A 23,608-nucleotide genomic window follows, 5' to 3' on the forward strand; every position below is an offset into this window, starting at 1 on the left:
CACCTGTATATTGATGACACCAAAATCTCTATCTTTAGCACTGTCTTCTCCTGACCTCAAGACTTGACTCTTCAACGGCCTGCTGAACATTTTTATGTGGATTCCCTGCAAACACCTCAAAAATATCTTGAAAATCTCAAACCTGTACTTCTTTTAATATTTCTTATTGGCATCATTATCCCCTTGTCACCGATGGTAGAAATCTTGAAATCGACTTGATTTTCTCTTTCTTCCTCATCCCTCATGTGGGGTCAGTCACTCAAATCCATTCCTCTGTGTCTGGGATAAGCCATGCCTTTTCCATATGGTGCTACTTTTACCTAACCCTTGCTTCTCTGCTTAGCAAATTGTTGGCCATGTTTTAAATGTCACTCTTGCATTTCCCCCCTCCCCCCCACCCAGTAGCCACCAACCTGTGGAGCCTTCCCCAACTAGTCTGAACAGAAGAACTTGTTCTCTCATCTTGTCCAAGGGCACTTAGTACGTAACTTCATTATAGCACTCATCACTTTGTACTGTGTGCTTACTTCCGTAGCCTCACCTCATGTCCTCTCCCACTGGCATGCGAGCTGCCTAAGGGCAGATGCCATGTGTGAGTCATCCTATCTCTCAACACTTGATTAGTGTCTGGCACTTAGTAGGGGTTCACAATGTTTAATGAATTTAAACAACTAAAAAAGTCTAAAATTACCACTTTTTTTTTTCTCTTTGTACAGAAATTAGTGCTGAAGAGCAGCTAAGGCTCCTGCAAGAGGAGAAGCTTTGCAAAATCTGTATGGATAGAAATATTGCTGTAGTTTTTATTCCTTGTGGACATCTGGTCACTTGTAAACAATGTGCTGAAGCAGTTGACAAATGTCCCATGTGCTACACAGTCATTACTTTCAAGCAAAAAATTTTTATGTCTTAATCTAACTACAGTAGGTGTGTTATGTTCTTATTACCCTGATTGAATGTGTGATGTGAACCAACTTTAAGAAATCAGCCTTGAATTCCATTAGCATTTGCTACCAAGTAGAAAAAAATGTAAACTGCAGTGTTATAGTTGGCAATTTAAAATTTGAATTTCTGGATTTTTCATGATTTTAGCTGTATTACTTGTCCTATTTTTTCCACTGTTACTTAATTGAAACCCTAGACTAAGAAGCAACATATTGTAACTGATCACAATGTGTATTTGTAGTACACTGACTTAGTTTTCTAAATGTAAGTGAATTAATCAACCGACTTTTTCATTCTTTTCAGATAGGCTTAACAAATGGAGCATTCTGTGTAAATGTGGGGATTAGAGTTAATCTCCCCAATCATATAATTTGTTTTGTGTGAAAAAGGAATGAACTGTTCCACACTGCTGGAAAGATAGAGATTATTTTTGGATGTTTGTCTTTGTGTATTAGGATTCTGTCCATTTCTTTTAGAGTTATGCACATGTACTTGGGTGGATGATTTTAAAAAATGATTTTGCCATTATTAAAAGGGTATTTAATGATAAAATACGATCTAGCCTACATGTACTGACAAGGAAAGATATCAAAGGTATATTAAGTGTAAAATCCAAGTGGCAAAACACTATGTATAGAATGAGCCAAATGAAGGTGTGTGTGTATGTGTGTTTTATATATGTATAGAACAAAAGATTTGGAAAGATAGGCACCAAACTGTTAAATGTGGTTTCTTTTGAGGGGGTGGGGGGATGGGTCCCACTGGGGCTTTACAGGGGCCTTTTGGTTTCTACTTTTTTCATTTTGTTCTGTTTGAGTTTTTTATAAGTATGTATTACTTTTGTAATCAGAATTTTTAGAAAGTATGTTACTGATTTAAAGGCTTAGGCATGTTCAAACGCCTGCAAAACTACTTATTGCTCAGCTTTAGTTTTTCTAATCCAAGAAGGCAGGGCAGTTAACCTTTTTGGTGCCAATGTGAAATTTAAATGTTTATATGTTTTTCCTGCTTTGTGGATGAAAAATATCTCTGAGTGGTAGTTTTCTGACAGGTAGACCATGTCTTCTCTTGTTTCAAAATAAATATTCCTGATTTTGTAAAATGAAATATAAAATATGTCTCAGATCTTCCAATTAATTAGTAAGGATTCATCCTTAATCCTTGCTAGTTTAAGCCTGCCTAAGTCACTTTACTAAAAGATCTTTGTTAACCCAGTATTTTAAACATCTGTCAGCTTATGTAGGTAAAAGTAGAAGCATGTTTGTACACTGCTCGTAGTTATAGTGACAGCTTTCCACGTTGAGATTCTCGTATCATCTTGTATCTTAAAGTTTCATGTAAGTTTTTGCTGTTAAGATGATTAAGATGTATATAGGACAAAATGTCAAGTCTTTACCTAAATTGTTTTGTTTTCTTGTCTAGTAATAGTAATAGATACTTCTGAAATAAATGTTCTCTCAAGATCCTTAAAAACCTCTTGGAAATTATAAAATACTAACAAGAAAAGAACAGTTGTTTGAATATTAAAGAGAAAAAAACTTGAATAAGAATCATATAGATAAAAAATGAAAGTTTAAAAATGCTTCGTAGAACACCCAGGCAAATATTCTCACAATGACCTATTGTAGAGGTGAGTGAGGCATTTTGTTGAGAGTGAAACTTAAAAATTATATTTTTGTTGTGTTTTCTAAGGGAAAGAGTATTGTTATGTTCTCTTAACCTCTGTTGGTTACTACTTTGATATTCATTTAAAGCATTGCAAACTTAAATGAGAAAATTTTCAAATAATGACTGCCCTGTTTTTATTTTATTATATAAATCCTCAGTTCTTTACCTTTGCACTTTCTTCCATTTAGGTTTAGTTATATATTCATTAAGGTAAATTCTACATGTATAGTCTAAGCTTTAAGTTTAACCTTAAATTACAAGGGGAGAAAAGTGTTAAAGTTTTTAAACTGTTTTCCAGGACACGTCAGCTCCAAGTCAGGTAGTTAGTTCAGTTGAGTTTTTGGCCGAGGACTGAATTGTTTTAACAAAAGGCTTTGCCCATTCTAGGAGCTTCAGTTCATTACAACTCTTTTAAAGCTTTGTATGTTTAGAATTAAGCAAGATCTTTTTTCTCCCCATGAGTTGTGAAATTTAATGCATGAAGCTGATGTGGCTAACAAGTTTATTTTAAGAATTGTTTAGAAGTGCTGTTGCTTCAGGTTCTTAAATCACTCAGCACTCCAACTTCTAATCAGATTTTTAAAGACTTACCAATGTTTGTCTGTGTTCACACTCGAAAAAGCACTGGATCCTTCCCATCTAATTGTGCAAAGAATAATCACTTGGAAGGTCGAAAATACAGCCAGATCCAAATCTCTGCCTCCCCTTCCCAAAATAGTTTTCAGTATCTACATGTAGACATTCCTTTTCTGTATAAAGTTCCTCTAAGATTTCAAAGGTACCACCTATTTTACAGCATTTTAAACATGTGAAGAGTCAAGTTGTTCTATAATAATTTCTTTATTTGTAGTAATCTAGTATGCTGATCAAAAGTCTTAATTTTTGAGAAATGGGTTTAGTGTTTATAAACTGTAGTTTATTAATTCATGGCTTTGTATTGCCTTTCCTGCTAGATTTTTGTTTTTGTTTTTCCCCCTTTGGTTAGGAGCTAAGATCAGGTAGAAGGGGTGTAGCAAATGTATATAATGTGATTTGGCCCTGTGTGTTACGATCTTTTGTTGTTTTTATTGTTATGTTATTTAAATGTTGGTAGTTTTTCTCTTGTTTTCATTTTAGTGGTTAAAATTGGTATTTTGAACTCTCTGAATGGAGACTACCACCACAGCATTAGTTGCACGTATTGTACCCTTTAGACCCAAGTCATTGTTTTATTTCCTGATTACCTGGATGTTGAATATGGGGGGAAAGGGTGGAGGGGTGGGAGAAATGGGATAGATTGTATATCATTTCCATTGGAGAAATAAGAAAATGGGAGGGAGTATCTGATAGATAGTTATTTTTAGCCAAAACTGCTTTTTAAAAAAGGAAAAAGATATAGCCATTTCATCTGTGAAATAAGAATAGTACCTGTCTTACAAAGTTATAAGAGTTCAAGGAGTCCATATATGTAAGATACCTGCTATAAATGTTAATTCCCTTCCTAATACTCTTTTACCCTCCATGGGTTTGCCTTGACTCTGGAAATTTGGGCTAAAACTTAGATAATAACTCTTTCAGTAACTCTTATGTTTTACGGAGTTTCTCATAACTTAAGATGCAAATTACACTAAACAAGTAGGTCAAGTCCTTAAAAATATTTAAGTTCCTTTTTTAAAAACTTGAAAAAATTATTCTTACCAAGTTTGGTTGAGCTTTCCTAATAAAAACAGTTGGCTTATTCCCACCTTCACAATCAGTTTCAATTTGACTCTTACACACTTAGCACAATGTGAATTTCATTTGCAGCATAATAGAATCATAGAGTGTCAGAGCTAGAAGTGACCTTAGAGAGGTATCTCATTCATCCCGCGTGTTTTACAGATGAGGCAACTGAGGCTCAAAGATGAAATGATTTGTTCAAAGCTGTATAGCTAATTAGTGGTAGCCCAGACTGGGAAATAGTTTAAAGGTGAGAAACTTCAAGCTTCCTCTCCTGGGAGGCCTCAAATGTTTATTTTTTCAACTATGCTTTCTTCTGTACCATAATCTTCACTACATATTAAATGACACTTTATAACTAATACAATAGGACAATCTTAAATACATATAGGTTCAAATTGTACAATACTACATTAATGTTTGGGTGGTAAGATTCTATTTTGAAGTCTAAAGTTTGCAGATATGCGTATAGTTTTTTGGCATTTACTACATTCTTACTGTGTATCATTAATGGAACATTTAAAATTACTATATAAGTATATTTTGTCATTCTGTCTATACTTAGTACCAAATTTGCATTTTTGATTTGATGTAACAAAGACTTTAATCTTTTAGATTTTGCATTTTTTTCATTACTGTTATACTTTATCTAACCTGACAGAATGACTGATTCTTGTCGTTGTATTAGTGTTGTGAATAATCAAGTGAAATGTTTGAGATAGAGTACTATATTTGTGAATATAATTTTATGACTTTTTTCGTTTAGTAGAAACCTTTCCATCAGTATGGAAAACTAAGAAAATAGCTTTCTACTGTATAATCTGGCAGTCATCATAGATTAAAGCTTATTTTTCTGTGAATAAAGCTTATTCAATAAAATACTATTCTTTAAAATGATATTACTTTGTATTTGTTTCACCTTCTCAGAAAAAAATAAAATAGACCTCTTAAAAATACTAAAATGTAACCTCCTAAATATATTCTATGCCACTGGGCCAGGCATTAAGGTACACATCAAGTCATGTCATGTTTAAAAAAAAAAAAAGACACCCATTTTCACATGAATTTATAGAATTCTATACGTGCATGAAAAGTTAGTTTTTAACATATTTAAAAATATGAACCCACCTCCCCCACAAAGATTGGCCTGGTTGACTCAAGAGACAGTAAAGTCAGCATAACAAGGCTTGAACAAGCCAGAGATTTAAAAAGCCACTGCCCCTTTGAGGCAGACAGGAGAGAAGGATTTTTGTGAGTCTGTAGAGGTAGTTTCCTAGAGAGTTTCAGAAGCTGCAAGCAAATCTGGTGGGATAAAAAGTGAGAGAATAAAGGATCATTAAAGGGAGAGAGAAATGTAGAAATCGGTGTTTCAAGTGGCTATTTCCCCTACCCCTTCCTGCCCACAGTGGAGGTTCCTAAATTGAGAGTTCTGTTTCAGGCCTAGTCTGTATAGTGATTGATTATTGAATCCTTGACTATTATCAATGTTATCTGAGATATACCATAAGACTTTGTCTTAAATGCAATCCACATTTCTTACATGTCAACTACACTTTCAATGAATATTGATGAAGATGTGAATTTTCAAAGCTTTCTCTTACAGAAATTTTCAAACTTACATAAAAGTAGAAAGGAAAGTATAATGAGCCCCATGGTACTCATCATTCAGCTTCAACAAATAACATTGCCAATCCTGTTTGATCTAGGACACCCCCTCTTTTTCTTTTTTCACTGATATATTCTAGAGCAAATCCTAGACGTTATTTCTCCTGTAAAATTGCCTTGTTATGTACCTATACTAGATTAGAACATTTTTTATATAAATTGTGAATTTTTAACTCACCAGTATCACTGCTAAATTTTAATGGACATCTGAACAAGACTTAAAATCAACTTTATTCCCTCTTCCTCCCTATTTGAAGATTAAGGGAAATAAATCCCCTCAAAACTGACATTATCATTTAAAAATATTTTTAAACAATGTTCTCACTGTTTCACTTGTAGTTTGCTTATAGATTGTAGAATAAATGTACTTAGTAGGCTAATTTGCAACAACGTGGATGGATTTAGAGAGTGTTATGCTTAGTGAAATAAGTCAGAGAGATAAATACTATATGATATCATATGTGGAATCTAAAAAATTAACAAATGTATACAACAAAACAGAAACAGACTCACAGGTGTGGAGAACAAACTAGTGGTTACCAGTGGAGGGGGGCGGCAATATAGGGGTAAGGGATTGATAAATGCAAACTACTATGTATAAAATGGATAAGCAACAAGGATATATTGTACAACACAAATATAGCCATTATTCTGTAGTAACTAATTGGAGTAAAAGCTATACAAACATTGAATCACATTGTTGTACACCTGAAACTAATATAATACTGTAAGTCAACTATACTTCAGTTTTAAAAAATTAAATAAGAGTTGGTTCGCTAACTGCATGGTGTATGGATACCTAGTGGTTCTCAAAGTGTGATCTGAGGATCAGTAACATCTGCATCACATGGAAATTTGTTAGAAATGCAAATTATTGGGTCTCAACTCAAACCTACTGAATCAGAAACCCTGGGATGTAACCCAGCAATCTGTGTTTTAACAACCCCTCTAGGTGGTTCTGATGCAGGCTAAAGTTTGAAAAACCACTGGAATATGGTATGGGGTCTGAATCCAGAAATAACTAAATGGCTGAAACCTGTAAATCAAATTGATGTCACTCTGCAGATGGCTGTCGTCCTCACCTTTCTTCTGATAACTCATTGACGATCCAGACTTGTATTTTCTCTTGCTACCAAAATGCGAAGACATAAAATGCAACATCCTGAAAGTCCCTTCTGATTCCATTTTTCAACAGAGTTTTCTTCCAGACAGTACTCTGAATTTTGTAATGAAAATCAATCTTCAGCCCTTACACTGCTAAATAGCCCCATGTTGCTCTGCTATTAAACTATCCTCCAATCAAGCAGCAGAAGAGTTAAGTATTTGAAGACTCACTTGTAAGCGCTAGTGTGACAGCAATCAGTTGAAATTGTACAGAACAGATCTGCACTTCTAGAAAGAGCCAAAGCTTCAGTAAAATGTGAGCAGTTAATCTACAAATGATAGAATTTGAGTTGGAAGGGCTCAGCCTCTAATTCATAAAAACTAGCAGTTCTGAATTCTGAAATTTTTAAAGCTGTGGCACAAAAGAACCAAAGAAAATTCTTACAGTGATCTTATGTCTCTAAAGGCCTGGAGAGTTGCGTAAATCCACACTAAGGTCAATATTGGTCTCTAACTGTAACCAAAATAAAAATCTTAAGGTAGGTAAGGCTAGATGAAAGTCAGATTTAGTTTTCTTTCTTTCCCCGCAAACCACTAGTTTGCTTATAAAAAACAGTTCTAAAACCTAGCCATTTGGCTTTGTATAGATTTGGTCTGTTTAGAGGGTCCCCCCCCCAATCTTATTTGGTTTAATTTGGTATTTCCAAGACCCTATAAGCACCATAACTAATGAGTACAGCATAAGAAATCTTTTGCGTGGGCCTATACTTGCTAACTTTAGGCTTATGAATAAATTATTGGAAGGATACTGGTTCAAAACAAATAAGGAATAAGAACCTAAGAGAAACCAAACTTTATTCCTCCCTTTTATTTTCCCAGAAGAATTTAAATTTTCAAAAAAGACTATGGTATAATTAATTGAGGTAGTAGTATTTAAACAATGATCTTGCTTCAAAATCTAATTCTTGTTTCAAAGACTTTTATGTTCCCAAACTGTTTTTTACATACAAAATTGTAAATGTCCATTTGTTAACAAAACTTTTGAGAGTTCTTTCTTTTAAGTCTGTGCATTGTGCTTCTTTAACTTTATTCCGTTACTGGGTACTAGGGATTTCTTTTTAGTTCCATTAGCTTAAATAAGGGGCTTTGCATTTTTGGCTAAAGCATCAAAAATGTATTTTCTCATTAAATATTGGAATTTTGTTTGGCAGTGACTAGGCTCCCCTTCTGCCAGATTGCTGAAAATTGGATTCAGGAAAAGAGAACACATGAGTATGTTCATGAAAACTTATTGGTGTTTCAGAGGAACTTAAATGAATAACAAAGACCCCAAATCTCCTCTGTAAAATTAAACTGAAGTGGAGAAAAACTTGCTAAAAATCATTTTATTTTTTATTAAATAAACATTGTGCATGGATTTCCTAGCAGAAATTTAACAAAGTCCTGTGTTAATCATTAAGAGAATGACCTAACTGACCTGGAAAAACCTGGTTTTCTTTCAACTAGACTTTTGTTTGTTTGTTTGTTATTTGATTACTAAAAAGAATATACTCTACTGTACTTAAACCTTTCTTGGTTTTCTACTGTAAGTATTTCAGATACATTATATTCTTATGTGAGCTATAAGAATTAAGTAAAAAGACCTATCCTATGTATGAGTTATAAATCAGTATTTGGTCACTTATATGTAATGAAATGTAACAAAATATTAATACATGGGGATAAGAATCCCTACTCCACCTACCTTAGAGGATTTTTGCAAGGCTCATATAAGTAAATGCACAAAAAAGAGCTTCAAAAATTATAAACTATATAAGCTCAAGGAATCATTCCTCTAATTTCAGTTTACTAGACTAATTATGGCTTAGTTTCACACAAAATGAAACAGTTGTGGACCAGTATCTGATTAATCAAGGGTGTATAGTGATGAAATTCATTTATATAGCTTCTTAGCCATTTCCATGGCTCTCAAAATCCTTTACATACATTATCTCTTTGCCTTCCACTCTCTACATGGTTAATCCTATGTTTAAATCAGAAGTATACGGGTAATGGCACAGAGATAATTGGATAAATTGTTGCTATGTACAATTGTGGAAATTATGTTCATTAAACTCTGCCATTCAAGTGGCCCTTAAATAGATTTGCTTGGGCAGTTGGGTCAGCTATGTTTTCTAACATATGAAAACAAGAATATATAAAACATAAATTCGGGGATGATAAAATAATTGGTCTGGTACTCTCGCACTATGCCATTGTGTCTCTCATTCATTATATTCATAGCATCTCTGTAATTTACAGCTGAAGATCCCCAGACATAGAGGTTATGTGACTCACCTAAATCATATGGTGAATCACCAGTTGAACTGTTCTTATGGGCAGTGAAAATGTTTCTAGCTAATTTTTTTGGCATGAGTTAGCTAAATTGGCTGCCTCACTGTCTGAACTTTGAGTATATATGTCCAAATCTAGGCTCTTTTTTGGATGGCAAGACCTGGCTGGCCATATGATACCAAACCACAAAACCAAATAGAAGTAATAAATGGGTATATGTGGTCCTTAGCATGTCTACTCAACTAGAATTGAAAAATTAAAGTAATTGTAAAAAAAAAAAAAAAAAACACCAAAATTAATAACTATGTTTCTGACCTCAAGGATTTGGAAATGAGAAAGACAACCTTTCCCTATATTGCCAAGGCAAAACTTGAAGGTCAGGAACCATGTCTTCCTAATCACTATGTTCCCAATGACTAGGATGCTGTGTCGTCCATTAATAAGCACTAGGTTAATTTTTCAGTACATAGATGTATGAGTGAAGAAATGAATGAAAAATTTAATAAATGAATGAAGTAGGAAAGCCTTCTCATCTAAAAGTTGTGCAGTGACAAATAAAACTTGGAATCAATACTGACTTTCTACAGATTTCACTTTTTTTAATGCATGAACATTAAACACCTACTATGTGCCAGGCTCTGTGCTAGATGCTGGGGAGTCCATTCTATCATAGAACATGAAGGAGAATGGGAACTGGATCTAATTCAAACTGTTTGGGGAGGGTCTTGGGGAGCAGTTTTCTGGAGGGTGGGCCCTTGAAGTAGTCAAGAAGGTAGTGGAAAGCAGTTCTGCCTAGGAGAGAAGCATGTGCAGAGCTCAGAATCCAGAAAGTCTGACACATCTGAAGACTAAAAGTGGAGGTTTTCAATGACAGGTCCAAAAGCATTTATTAGGAATCCTCAAGGGCATTTTATGTGCACTAGGTCTCCTTGGGTACACATTTAGGATAAATTTGGTCTCTCTTTCCCCCTATAGATCAGAGAAATCCAGGTGGTTTGATGGGTTTTGAATTTCTGAGCAAGAAACTAGTAAGTTATTTTCTGAAGCAGGTTTCATGAGGTATGTTGGGGGATAAGAGAAAGGATATTCATTCACCAGGCAACCATCACCTTTTCTAGGCCTTTGCTGAGGCTGGATAGTATACACAAGGCTCACACAGGTTTCTTTTTATTTGAAATACATATTCAAATTCAGCCACCTTGTTCAGTAAGTTTAACAAAATCTTGTTTCACTTCATTGTTGACCTCTACCAATGTCTTCTCAATCCTGTTAAATTGTACCAACAGTGTGTATTAAGTGCTTGCAGTGTACACAGAAATTCTGGGAGGTAGTGATAGAAGAAAATAAGACCCAGGATAGGTCCTCTTGGAGTTTACGGTCTTAGTAGCAGAAAGAGTTTTAGCAGGGAGGGTATAGCTCAGTGGTAGAGCATGTGCTTAGCATACAGGAAGTCCTGGGTTCAATTCCCCAGTACCTCCATTAAAATAATAAACAAACAAACAAACAAACAAATCTAATTACCTCCCCCAAAAAACAAAAACCAAAAAAAAAAAAAGATTTACATTTGTCATTCATAAGGTATTTCCCCATTCCAAACATAGTACAGGGACCGTTGGTAACCACGGTGCTATTTAATGCAAGAAAAAAATCAAAGGAACAAAAGAATGTAAATATAGTGTGACAGAGCACTAGATTCTGTGGTATAGACTATCATCCTTCTGTGTGAGGACGATAGTGAAGGACAAGTGAGGGCGTAGCCCAATAATTGGAGCAGGTTTCATGAAAGTGGTATGGCTAAAGCTACAGGACCTCAGATTGTTGAAGGCTGTTCCAGATACTAAAACTCCATGATTGTATGTGATATATTTGTTGTTGTCATTTTGTTTTGTTTTCTATGCAAGGTTAATGATGGAGGACAGAAGGACCAACTTGGGCTGTTATGCTATAGGCTTCTGTGTGTGTTCTGGCATGTGTCTTGAATAACATTTTAATATATTTCCATACACATTCCATCAAATAATGACTCTTTGAACAGCTTTCCATCTTAAAAGGAATTCAGCCTCCTTTACTTCCAAGCGAAAAATAGAAGCCAAAATGTGTTCAAAGCCCTGCTCAAGTATTCCCTCTTTTGGAAATGGTCAATTAACTCAAATGACAAATCAGGAACAGGAGCAACTCAGCAGGTGATTCATGGTGTGATTGAAGGGGCCTGGTTCCCTTTCTGTCTCAGTTTCTTCATCCGTCTGTGGGAAATACTGGTCTCACAGAGGTGTTACGAAAAATAATTAAAGTTGGTAATGTGCTTTGAGATAGAAGGACGAACCATACTTTCAAAGTCTGTAATTACACACTGCAGTGAGTCTCTCAGACTGGCTTCCTCTACTCACTCTTTCATAGGTATTTAAAATGACCTAATTTAGGTAGGTTTTCTTTGTTCTTAAGTTACTACTACATTATTTAGCCACTGATACCAGTTACCTTTAAAATAGAATGCAACCCACAGTAGTAGTCAGGACCACTAATCCTTTGGCTTTAGGATTCTTAAAGTCTTTCCTTTTGAGGAGTTTAGTTTTCCAGATCACTCTCTACCTTCATTCTGAATTTTTCCACTTCAGTTGGCTCACTTATCTCCTCTCTGTTGATAGTCCCAAAAGATTATAAAAGATCAGCTCAAAGGCTTCACCAAAACCAAACAGGAGGCCCCTCTGCTTTGCTTAATACTTGATAATTTCTTCTTTGCTGTTCTTATTCCTCTTCTTTCCCTCCTCCCCATTTTAATTGACCGGTTGGAAACACCCAGCAGGTGAAATTCTTTAGATGACTCCACAGCAGGAGAAGAAAAGAGATGCTGAAATCCCAATGTTGAGCTGTTGAGTGGGCGGAGGAAAGAGGCTGGGATTGGCCAAGCAGAAAACAAGAGGGGAGATGCGAGCAAGATGTTGTGACAACATGCTGAGTCCACCCGGGTAGTAAGGGGAAACCTAGAACAACAAAGCCAATTGAGAACATGTGAGAAAAGAACCACTGACCCCTAACTCCAGGCCGCCTTCCCACAAACTCCTTTTGCCATTTTGCCATTTGAGAGAAGGAAGCAAGAGACTGTGGTATCGCTGCTCATCACAGGAAAAACAACGTCAAGATTATATATCCTAAGGACCTTGGGTTCACAGTGACATCTTTATGTTCAAAGGAAAGCACACTTTTTCTTAACGTTTGGTTCCAAGATGGAATATGAAATGGAATACGAGACTATGAGTATAAATCAAGCTTTTTTCTTAAGCTCCTTTTGGTTCTGTCATTTACCAATACGTGTGACAATTTTGACATACAAATCTCAGGCAACAGCTTTCTCTCATTCACCCCTATCCCCAAAGTTCTGTCTGCACTACCTGGGGGGCAATTTCCTTTAATACAAACCACTACTTGTAGCAGTGCCCATTGCTGAAGGGCTTCAGTTACCGTCACTAAACGAGAACTTTACCAGAGTAAAATATCCAGAGAGTGGGTCAGTTTTACTCTTTTACTTTGCTGGTAGGAAGTATTTTCCTTCAAATGGAGTAAAAAACACAGAGGGCTTTTACTGTTCTTGAAATACTGTAGCACTGCATATGTTTCTCACTCTAAGTGCAGAAAACTTTTGAAAAATATCTATTTATATAACATTTTGGAAATGATACCACTAATCTGACCGCCTAGCCAGTGCTTTTCCAAAAAAGTGATGTGTGAAGAACATATAGGGGAGGGAGGGTATAGCTCAGTGGTAGAGTGTGTGCTTAGAATGCACGAGGTCGTGGGTTCAATCCCTGGTAACTCCACAAAAAATAATAAGTAAATAAACCTGATTACTTACCCCTCCAAAAAAATAAATAAATACAATTGGAGGGGGGAGGGTACAGCTCACGTGGTATAGCACATGCCTAGCAATCACAATGTCCTGGGTTCAATCCCCAGTACCTCCTCTAAAAATAAATAAATAAACCTAATTACCTACCTTTTTACACCCCCCCCCAAAAGAACAATGTGTAAAGGTCACTAAACTAAAAATCAGAAGAAATAGATTTTATTAGTAGCTCTGACATTGTATGTTTTGACAAGATTTTTAATTTGATAGACTTATTTCTTTTTTTATATAACAAGGAGAAGGCAGAGGAAGTTATGTGGTTATAAAAGGGCAACTTGAGGAATCCTTGTGATATTGGAACTGTTCTGTATCTTGACTGTGATGCTAGATACATGAATTAACATGGGTGACAAAATTGTATATAAATTAATATAATTTATTTACACTTGCATGCACACACACACACACACACATACACACACAAATCAGAGCAAAATCAGTGGATTGTATCAATGTCAATGTTCTGGTTGTGATATAATGCTATAGTTTTGCAAGATGTTACCACTGGGGAGACCTGGGCAAAGTGTACAAGGGATTTCTCTATATTATTTCTTACAACTGTAGGCAAATCTATAATTATCTCAATAACAATTTCAATTTTTAAAAAGTTAACCAGGACTTTTCTAGGCCCCACTCAAATAGTATAGGCAAGGAGACAAACTACCCATGGTTGAGACCAAGAGAGGAAAGCTAGACCCTGAAGACTGAGTGACCCAGAACCAAAATTTGATAAATCAGAAAAGAAAAAAAATGGTTTTTGATTACAACTTAACATTCCAGATAAAGGATTTAGGTTACGAATTAGTTAAAAAAAAAGATGCTGAATTGTACAATATTTGTTTTAAATATTTATTGTAAATAAATATATAATAATATAAAGAAATATTATAAATAAATATTTAATATTTATTTCTTTTAAAAGTTGATCTAAGATATGAACTTTAAAAAACAAATAGCTGGGGGGGAGGGTATAGCTCAAGTGCTAGAGCGCATGCTTAGCATGCAGGAAGTCCTGGGTTCAATCCCCAGTACCTCCCCTAAAAAAATAAATACGTAAACCTAGTCACCTCCCCCACAAAAGAAAAAAAAAAAGAAAAAAAAGAAAAAAACAAAACAAAACAAAAAAACAAATAGCTGTACTTTCTAATGCCTATTCCATTATTTCATTATAAAATTGTATCTTTATGAATAAGGTTGGGGAAATCATGCTGATGTTTGGGCAGAAATTTGTCTGAACCCACATGTCATCAATGGGAAATGACTAGTTCAGATTTGTTTGGAGAAATGAATAAAACTTATAAAGGTTAAATCTTCACACTAAGTATCAAGTGACAGCGAATGTTGTCGACACAGACTTTTTTTGGAAATGAACAAAAATATTAAGCCTATGTTTTGAATATATATTTGAACCAAAAAGGAAGCAGTAGATAGGACTAAAGTGAGATGGAAAAGACACTAGCTGGAGCCATTGATATTCTCTGTTAGATAATTACTATCCTGAGGGAATAAAAGAGGAAAAACCAGCTTAGCCCATCTGTTTAAGTATTAAAACTTCTCCAATTAAATTATTTTGTATGAGTCAATAATGAGGTAATTCAGATAGAATCAAACTAATAAACACCTTGATATAGAACTGAAAAGAATTCCAGGTCAAAGTCAAATCTCTGCCTAGTATCCTATTGGTATAATACGCAAGACTAGGCGTGGCTGAACAATAATGAATAATACATATGCTGAAAGTCCAACTACTGTACAGCTACTCCTGGCAAATAACAGCATTCTTTCAAACAACATCCTGAAGTCTCAACAGGATGATATTTTCCATCCCCACAAAGACTTGAAGGATATCATCCAAGCAAGAAGGAAAATAATTTCCTGGAGGCTGAGTTAGGGATCTCACTGCCAGCGTGGAATAGGAGAGAGCTCATACTTAGCAGACACAAGATCAAGATTACCACGTTGGGGAAAACATAGGAGAAATGGAAGGGCTGCTCTCCTAGAGGTTTTCAAAGACACACGGGCAAAAGGGAACTGTCTGCTAGGTACATGATAAAAGAATTAAAGGGCTATACAGTGATATCTAATGAGCCAGAAGAAAGACTGGGTGTAGGGAACTGAAAACAGGATTCTTGAAAGCAAAAAGGCAGAAAGAAGCAATGAAGAGCTCCAGATCCAGAGGCTGCAAATATTATCACAGAACTGATTCCAAGACCTCCAAATGGCTGAGAAATTTTACATAAATGGAAACTGTATAAAACGTAGCACTGGTCCTAGACTATAAGAAGAAAGTGAAAGGAAAATTATTAATAAGAATTTTTAAAATGAGGATTTCAGAGAAGTATTACATAGGAACTGAAAAGGGAGTCTGGCCATATGTAATTTGGCATTTCTGGAGCAAAGTTTACATTGACATTCAAGTATTCCAGGTGGTCTCTAACCAAAGCTGGTGGCATCAAGCCAATCACAGTTTCATGGCCATTTAAAAACCTAGAGTTTACTATTTCAGAAACAAAAAAAGGATTTTGATGGCAATTCTCCCATAAATATAGTATTGTCTTAGATAATAATAATTATTCGAAAGCCTCTCTTTCCTTTCTGGGGCTAAGCATGCCGTATTCTAATTTCCTACTGCCTGTCAATTTCACTCGATAGACTTACAGACTTCTAGAACGTAAGAATTGTGGCTTACTTTTTCTGAATCCCAAGTCCCTGACATATGCTAGACACTCAATAAATGTTTGCTTCTTTCATAAAGGAAAAGCAAAGCAAATTTAGCAAAATTGAAAGGCAACGTTAACCCACCCACTGGGTAGGCAACTAAATTTTGAAAGTGCTTCTTAATAATCTCTACAAGATGACATTGAAGAAACTAGATAATGACCTAACAATTTCTTTGAGGAGGTTGGGAGAAAACACAAAGGAAAGGAACATTACAAGAGAAGCATAATTCCTGTGTGATGTTCTATGACGCTGTAATATTAAATTACGACTGCTAACAACACTTTTTCCCTTCCAGACTTACACCCAGCTTACCCTTTCATCAGCTACTCCCTGCCGTGCACCTTCTGTTTTCCCTTTAACCACACAATACCACTTGCCCTTCCTGAGATAGGCTGTGCACTTTGACTCTTCTGCGCCTTTGCTCATTATATTCACTCTGCCGGGGAAAGCTCTTGTCTCCATTGTCTTCTGGAGGATTCCTACTCACCTATCCACTGCCAGCTCGTCTCACTTACCTACGGCTGTATAACAAACTCTCCCCAAACTGAGTGGCTTAAAACAACTTGATTTATTATTTCCTAAGATTCTATGGGCTGGCTGGGCAGTTCTTTTGGTCTCCTTGGACTCACTCATGTGGCTGTAGTCAGCTGGTGGGTCATCTGGGGGCTGGGCTCAGCAGGGACACTCCCACACCTGGTCTTCTCTCTCCATGTGGTCTCTCATCCCCCAGGGCCTCTGTCTCCACATGGCCTCTGTCTCCACATATCCTCTTTCTAGCAGAATAGCGTGGACTTTTTTCCATGGCAACTGGGTTCCAAGAGCAAAAGCAGAAACTGCTAGTTCTTTTAAGGCCTGCCTGTGCTCCACAATCCCAGAATGTCATTTCTGTTGCATTTTATTGGTCAAAGCAAGTTATACAGTCAGCCCAGATTCAAGGGGGAGGAGAAATAGACTTCACCTCTTGATAGGAGGAGCTGTAGCATCACTTTGTGAAGGGACGTGATGCAGGGAGGTAGAATTCATTGGAAGCCATTTTAACAATCATTCAGCTGAAACGTCATCTCTTCATTCATCATCTGTGAGATATATGTATATATATACACACACACATACAGAGAGATAGAGAGAAAGATCACATTATCTCATTATTTGTGTCTGTGTCTGTTTGAAGGAGGCAGTGGTTTAGGAAAACAGTCTGAAAGGACCACGTTCTGTAATCTGACTGGGGAAAGCTCTACTGATGAGATACAGTTGAAGATACAGTTTGGGGCCAGAACATGGGGGATCTTGAATGCCATACAAAGGAATTTAGGTTTTATTTTGCAAGCACTCAGAACTGAAGTCAAGAATATCTCTCTCCAAACTGCTTCTCCCATATTTCCTATCTGGGTGAATGGCAGAAATGAGGATTCACATCTACCTGTCTTATTCAAATGGCCTCTAAGTGCTACTTCTTACAATTCCTAAATATTTCTTGACTCTGTCCCATCCTCCCATCTACACTGCCATAGCTTTAGTCCAGGACCTCTCTCATTATTTCTCCTCTGACCTATTGTCACAGTTTCCCTGATACTAGTCTTGCCCCCTTTTCCATCCTGCATGATTCCACCCAAACCATCTGCTAATGTTAGCCGCCTGATTATAAGCCTTCATGGATTTCTACCACTCTCGAGCTAAAGTTCAAAGTCTTTAGCACTGATAGCACTGATTAGAAGGCTCCTTCACGATTTGGCCCCCGATTAATTTCACTCTACTGCCCCCTGCCCTTGCCCTTCATATTTCAGCAATACCAAACTTCTTGTAACTCCTCAATCCATGCTGTCTTATGTCTTGGTGCCTTTGCTCATGCTAGACTGTATGTCAAAAACCATTGCCTTCTCTGCTTGGGTAACCCCCAGTTTTCTTTCAAGACTCAGTCTCTAGGACTACTTCCCATACACTCTCTCAATCTCAGTTAGCTGCCCCTTTTCTGTGTCGAGATAGCACCTAGAGCTTATGGTTATCAGAATAACAATAATTATTGATCACTCATATGAAAAACTCAATTCTTATACCACCTGCATGAAGTAGATTCTTATAGTGATGGCTAGTAAATGACAGAGCCGGGATTTGAACCCAGGTGGCCTAAAGAACTACTGTTGAAAGTACTATATTGCTTTCCTGCTCAGACACAGCACTCATCACTCTGGATTGTAATTGTCAATTTATCTGTATGTCTCTCCCACCTACTGTGAGTATCTTGAGAATAGAAATTATGTCTCACTTATCTTTTTATCCTCAGAAACTAACATAGTGCCTGTGACATAATTTATAATCTATAAATACGTGTTGAATGGTTGGAAGGACGAATGAATGAATGACTCCTGAAATTTATGAATGATTCCTCTTGCTCTTGTTTTAGCCATTTTTTAAAAGATAAAAACTGCTTATAGAACTAGAAACATACTTCAATAAAGACTCAAATTGCATTAAGGAAAACAACAGAGGACTGCACACAGGTGATAAATTTTCTGTTTACTGATGTTCTGTCAGCAGTTTAAAAAATGCAAGCAAAATCATTTTATTAAGAAAAAATATACAACAACGGAGTGAAGAAGACACTAGATAACAGAGAGTTTAATTCTTCCTTTAACTCCTCCCCATTAAGGTAAGACATGAAATGAAACCCACTCTTAAGGGAAACTAGAGAAGGACACAAAGGCTGCCTAAGAAAGATATGTCCTTGACCAGAATAAAGATATTAATAATATATAGAATTATAATACAATAATACACTGAAAGGTGGCCTGGTTGTAGTGGAAAGCACATACATTTTGCATCCTAATAGATATGAGTTTGAATCCTGCCGTGGCACTCTCTATGAAAGTCACTTAAGCTCTCAGGACCTCAGTTTTCTCATCTGTAATATGGAGATGATCATATTTACCTTAGAGGGACATTATGAGGTTTTACAGATCAGACACCATGCCTAGCCCAGTGCTTGACATAGAATAGGTGGTCAATAAATGGCAGTTTCACTTATTATTTACTTGGCCATTTATACACCTCAAATACATACATATTGTCTCAACATGAGTTAGGGACAGAGAAAGAAAATATGTCATGAAAGCCTGCAGTATACTGTGAAAAAAGCACTGGACATGAAATCAAACTGACCAGGGACTCAATCCTGGCTCAACCATTTCAGAGTTGTGTGACCTGGGGCAAATTCCCTTCACCTCTCTGATCCTCAGTTTCTATATCTATAAAATAGAGATAATAATACCTATTTACAGAATGAGGGGTTTCATTCACTTACACAACAGGTCTAAAAACCAGTTAGAAAACTAAAGTTCAGTTTGTGAGCTCTGGAAAAAACAAAGCTTGTACTTATGAATAACAACCCAATTTAGGAGTCACAGGCATCAAAAGGCTCAAATAATCTGGTGCGATCCCAAAGACTTTGGAAGAAATTTTTGTAAAAAGAATATGAAGTATTCTGGAAAATGGGAAATAAGAATCTACCTATTTCTACCTAAGATGGCTTCAACAGTACCTGAATACTGGAGATGTGGTGTCTCAGAGGGTTCATTGAAAAAAATTAGGTCCTGGATTTGCAGAAGTGAGTTCTGGATCCTGAATTATGTTGATTCTCTCTAATGTACAGCCTCTTTGAAAAGTTCTGTTTGGGTGGAGAGCTGGCTTCTTGTCATACTATCTCAATTTCTAGACTCTCTGTCAAAAAGCAACAGTTTGGGGTGAGGGGCGGGGAGGGTATAGCTCAGTGGTAGAGTGTGTGCTTAGAATGCACAGGTCCTGGATTCTGGCCCCAGTGCCTCCATAATGAAAGATCAATCGATCAATCAATAAACAAACTTAACTACACTCCCCCCTCAAAAAAACCACAACAATTCATAAGATTACATACAAACCAAAAAGACTAGCTTAAAACTTTACAATCAGTTTTCATTAAACTAGTTAATTCTCTCCCATCAAAAGAAGTACATACATTGCACTTCTAGCAGAGAAATACACCCACATGTACAGAAAGATGTTTACTATAGAACTGTTGTTAATAGTAACAAGTATGGAACAACCTCAATGTCCATCAACAGAAGAATGACTAAATAATATGTAGCTTATTCATTCAACAGAACACTATACACTGATTAAAAGTCATGAACTAGTGCATGTATCAACTGGGATAAATCTCAAAAACCTAACTGTTTGAAAACCACAAGCCACAAAAGGATATGTATGATATGAAACCATTTGTATCAAATACTATGATACAATCCTATGTATTTTTCTATATCTATTTAGGTAAAACTATTTAAAAGATTTATCTGGAGGAATGCTCATCAAACTCAAAAATGGTTATCTATGAGAAGGGAGGGAGCAAGTTGGGGAGGTGGCCAAGGAGACTGTGACGATTTATTTTATGTGTCAACTTAACTAAGGCCATGGGTTTCCCAGATATTTCATCTAAGATTATTCTGGGTGTGATTGTGAGGATGTTTTGGGGTGAGATTAACATTTGACTCAGTAGACTGAGTCAAGCAGATTGCCCTCCCTAAAGTGGGTGATCCTCATCCAGTCAGTTGAAGGCCAGAATAGAATAAAAAGGTTGACCCTCCCTCCTGCCTGAGTGAGTGAAACATCAGCTCTTCTTGGGTCTCCAAGCTTGTTTGCGCTCGAATTGGAACTAGACCTTTGGCTCTCCTGAGTCTCCTATCCTGAGTCTCCAGCTTTCCAACAGCAGATCTTAGCATTTCTCAGCCTCCAAAACTGTGTTGAGCCAATTCCTTATAATCAATCAATCTCTTTGTCTCTCTCTCTCTCCACACACACAAATACCAAATACATATATAAATTTGTTTGTTTGTTTATGATGGAGGAGGCAATTAGGTTTATTTATATTTATTTATTTGTTTGTTTGTTTGTTAACAGAGGTACTAGGGATTGAACCCAGGACCTTGTGCATGGTAAGCATGCACTCTACCACTGAGCTATATCTTTCTCACCTTTTAAAAACTGTTTTAAAAAATTTTTTTGAGGAGGAGGTAATTAGGTTTATTTATTCATTTGATTTTGGAGGAGGTACTGGGAATTGAACCCAGGACCTTGTGCATGCTAAGAATGCACTCTACCACTTGAACTATACCCTTCCCCCCTAAATACATATATAGATACACATATAGATCCTGTAGATTCTGTTTTTCTGCAGAACACTGACTAATACAAGGATTTACCTTTATCTTTTTAATGTTCTGATTTTTTTCTAAATGAGAATGGATTCATGTATTATATTTATTATTAACCTTATCTTCAAAGAACCAAACTATGTCAAGCCTGTATTATTATTCTTAGTTAACAGATAATGAAACTGAAAGGTTAAATGATGGGCACAGTCCTTCCCCTCAGCAGCTCCCACATACACATTCGCACTTGCAAAGAGAAATGAAACATTATAAAATAGCAGTATTTGGAGCTCCTTTTTAGGACATAGAAATTAAGGGTATTATCATTTCTTGATTTTTCCTTCTCACCTTCTTTTCTCAGATCTTCCACACCAAAGGAATGAGCTCACACACAAAGAGGAAGAGAGAGGAGGCAACAAATGTCTCATAGACATGGTAATTAACTCCATGTTACTTTCAAGGTTTGAGGATGTGCCAAAAGTTGTCTGACCCCCCGAGTGTGGAGTGAATACTGCTTTGGAAATCATTGACAATCAATGCTTCAGAAACATAATTCATGGGCACAGTAGCTAGACAACAACATTTGCAGTGGAAAATTCCTCTCACTCCCAGGTTAAAGGCTAGGAATAATTCTTCTAGACAGGAAAAATGTGCTTTGAAATATGTAAGAGGGAGGCAGAAAAAAATTAAAAGGGGGGAAGTCTATGGGAATACTTATAAAATATTTGCTCTCTTGACTCTCTTGGCTATATTTTCGAAGAAAAGATATATTGACATGAAATCTGTGGGATTTCCTACTTCACTAAAAAGGGAAAAATAAGAATAAAGGTGTTTCTTTCTGTTGTCAGCAAAAACAGAAGTCCCCTTTCCACCAAACTAAGAAAAAGCTATTGCATCTTAGATCTTGGGAGGTCTTGTGTAACTACTTGAATGTCTGCAAACAGGGAGATAGGACAGTGTCTTTTCTCCTCTGCCTTGCTCCAAATCAATGGCTTGACCTTTAAATTAAAAACGTGGGACTAGTTGTTACACAAATAAAATGTCCTATTATTCAAGTAGAATTATGCATCTTTTCAAACCTGATCATTTATCAGGATACTTCTGAAAGCTGTTTTGAAAATTCTTCCTTTTCCCTGATTAAGCACAACTTTCTTTAAACAATATAATTTAAATGTGTAAACAACAGTACTGCATTCCAAATGGTTATGTGGACTTATGGATTGAATTTGGACATGGTCTCTCAAGAGACTGTATATGTTGTGCTTATACGAATAGATGCTGATAATATTTTATTGTGAAGTTTTCATTACTTTTATATGTAGAAACTAATTTTTTTAGATTGTATCAGGGAGCTTTTATTAAATACCCAAGTGCATTTCAACTGAAATGAAAAAGGGTTTCTGAATGTCACAGAATCTTTATTTTGTATTATTTGTATAAATATTTAAAGTTACAGTCAGAGCTGTTTATTATATTGGAGATCCAAGACACATGTTTCAGCTTTATAACATACCTTTTCTCTCTTTTCTTCTTCTTTCAAAACTTATGCTTTAAAAGTTATGAAATGTTTTACAAATACAGAGAGATATAGAGAATAATATAGTAAGCTTCATTGTACCCACTACCCAGCATTGTCAAATCTTAAAAATTTGTCATATTTACTGAAGATCTTTTTTTTTAAGAAATAAGAATTTACATTATAACTGAAAAATTGTGCTCTACACTGGAATTTGACACAATAATGTAAAATGACTATAACTTAATAAAAAAAAGTTAAAAAAAAAAGAAATAAGAATTTACAGATACAGTTGAAGTGTCCTGCCTCCATTCATTTCCCCTGTCTCACTTTCTCAGAAGGGGCCACATCTGTGGATTTGATGCCTGTCATTTCCATGCATGTTTTCAAATTTTTACTACATATGTATTTATCCAAAAACTATATAGAACTTTGTTTTGCATATTTTAAGCTTTATTAAATGGTATCATACAATCAGTAGTAGAGGTAGTACAGTGCAGTGAATAAGAGCACAAACATTATAGCCAGAGGCAGTCTAGAATATCTGCTGTACATGTTACCACTTGTGTGGACAAATTACTTAATCTCTCTGTGCTTCATTTTTCTCATCTATAAAATGGAAATTCATAATGATACCTACCTCATAAAATTATTTTAAGGATTAAATGAGTTGATACATACAAAGCACTTGGAACATAATAAACTGAGAGTGATGTGTTAGCTATTATTCTGCACCTTGTTTTTTAAACATGATTTTTGAGATTTATCCATGTTGATACATGTAGCATTAGTTCATTTTCACCACTGCATAGTAGTCCATCATATGAATATAGTGCAACATATCTACTCTTCTGTGATGGACATTTAGGTTGTTTCCAT

The 23,608-nt window shown here is 35.9% G+C and overlaps 1 protein-coding gene across 4 annotated transcripts in view; it reads left to right on the forward strand.

Annotated features, from left to right (window-relative positions):
- The window catches only part of XIAP (X-linked inhibitor of apoptosis), a 52,306-nt gene extending 29,925 nt beyond the window's left edge, over positions 1–22,381 (forward strand). For 3 of the 4 annotated variants that reach the window (XM_010963926.3, XM_045523304.2, XM_010963928.3), the window contains exon 7: positions 717–5,205. In XM_010963926.3, coding sequence (XP_010962228.1) covers positions 717–910 — 194 coding nt within the window. In that variant the 3' untranslated portion in view covers positions 911–5,205. Of the gene's footprint in view, positions 1–716; positions 5,206–21,574 lie in introns of those variants that run through there. The other variant, XM_074359885.1, reaches the window with a different exon arrangement.
- The last annotated feature ends 1,227 nt before the right edge of the window (positions 22,382–23,608 follow it).

The sequence above is a fragment of the Camelus bactrianus genome, chromosome X (genome assembly GCF_048773025.1).
Source record: "Camelus bactrianus isolate YW-2024 breed Bactrian camel chromosome X, ASM4877302v1, whole genome shotgun sequence".
Classification (NCBI taxonomy): Eukaryota; Metazoa; Chordata; class Mammalia; order Artiodactyla; family Camelidae; genus Camelus; species Camelus bactrianus.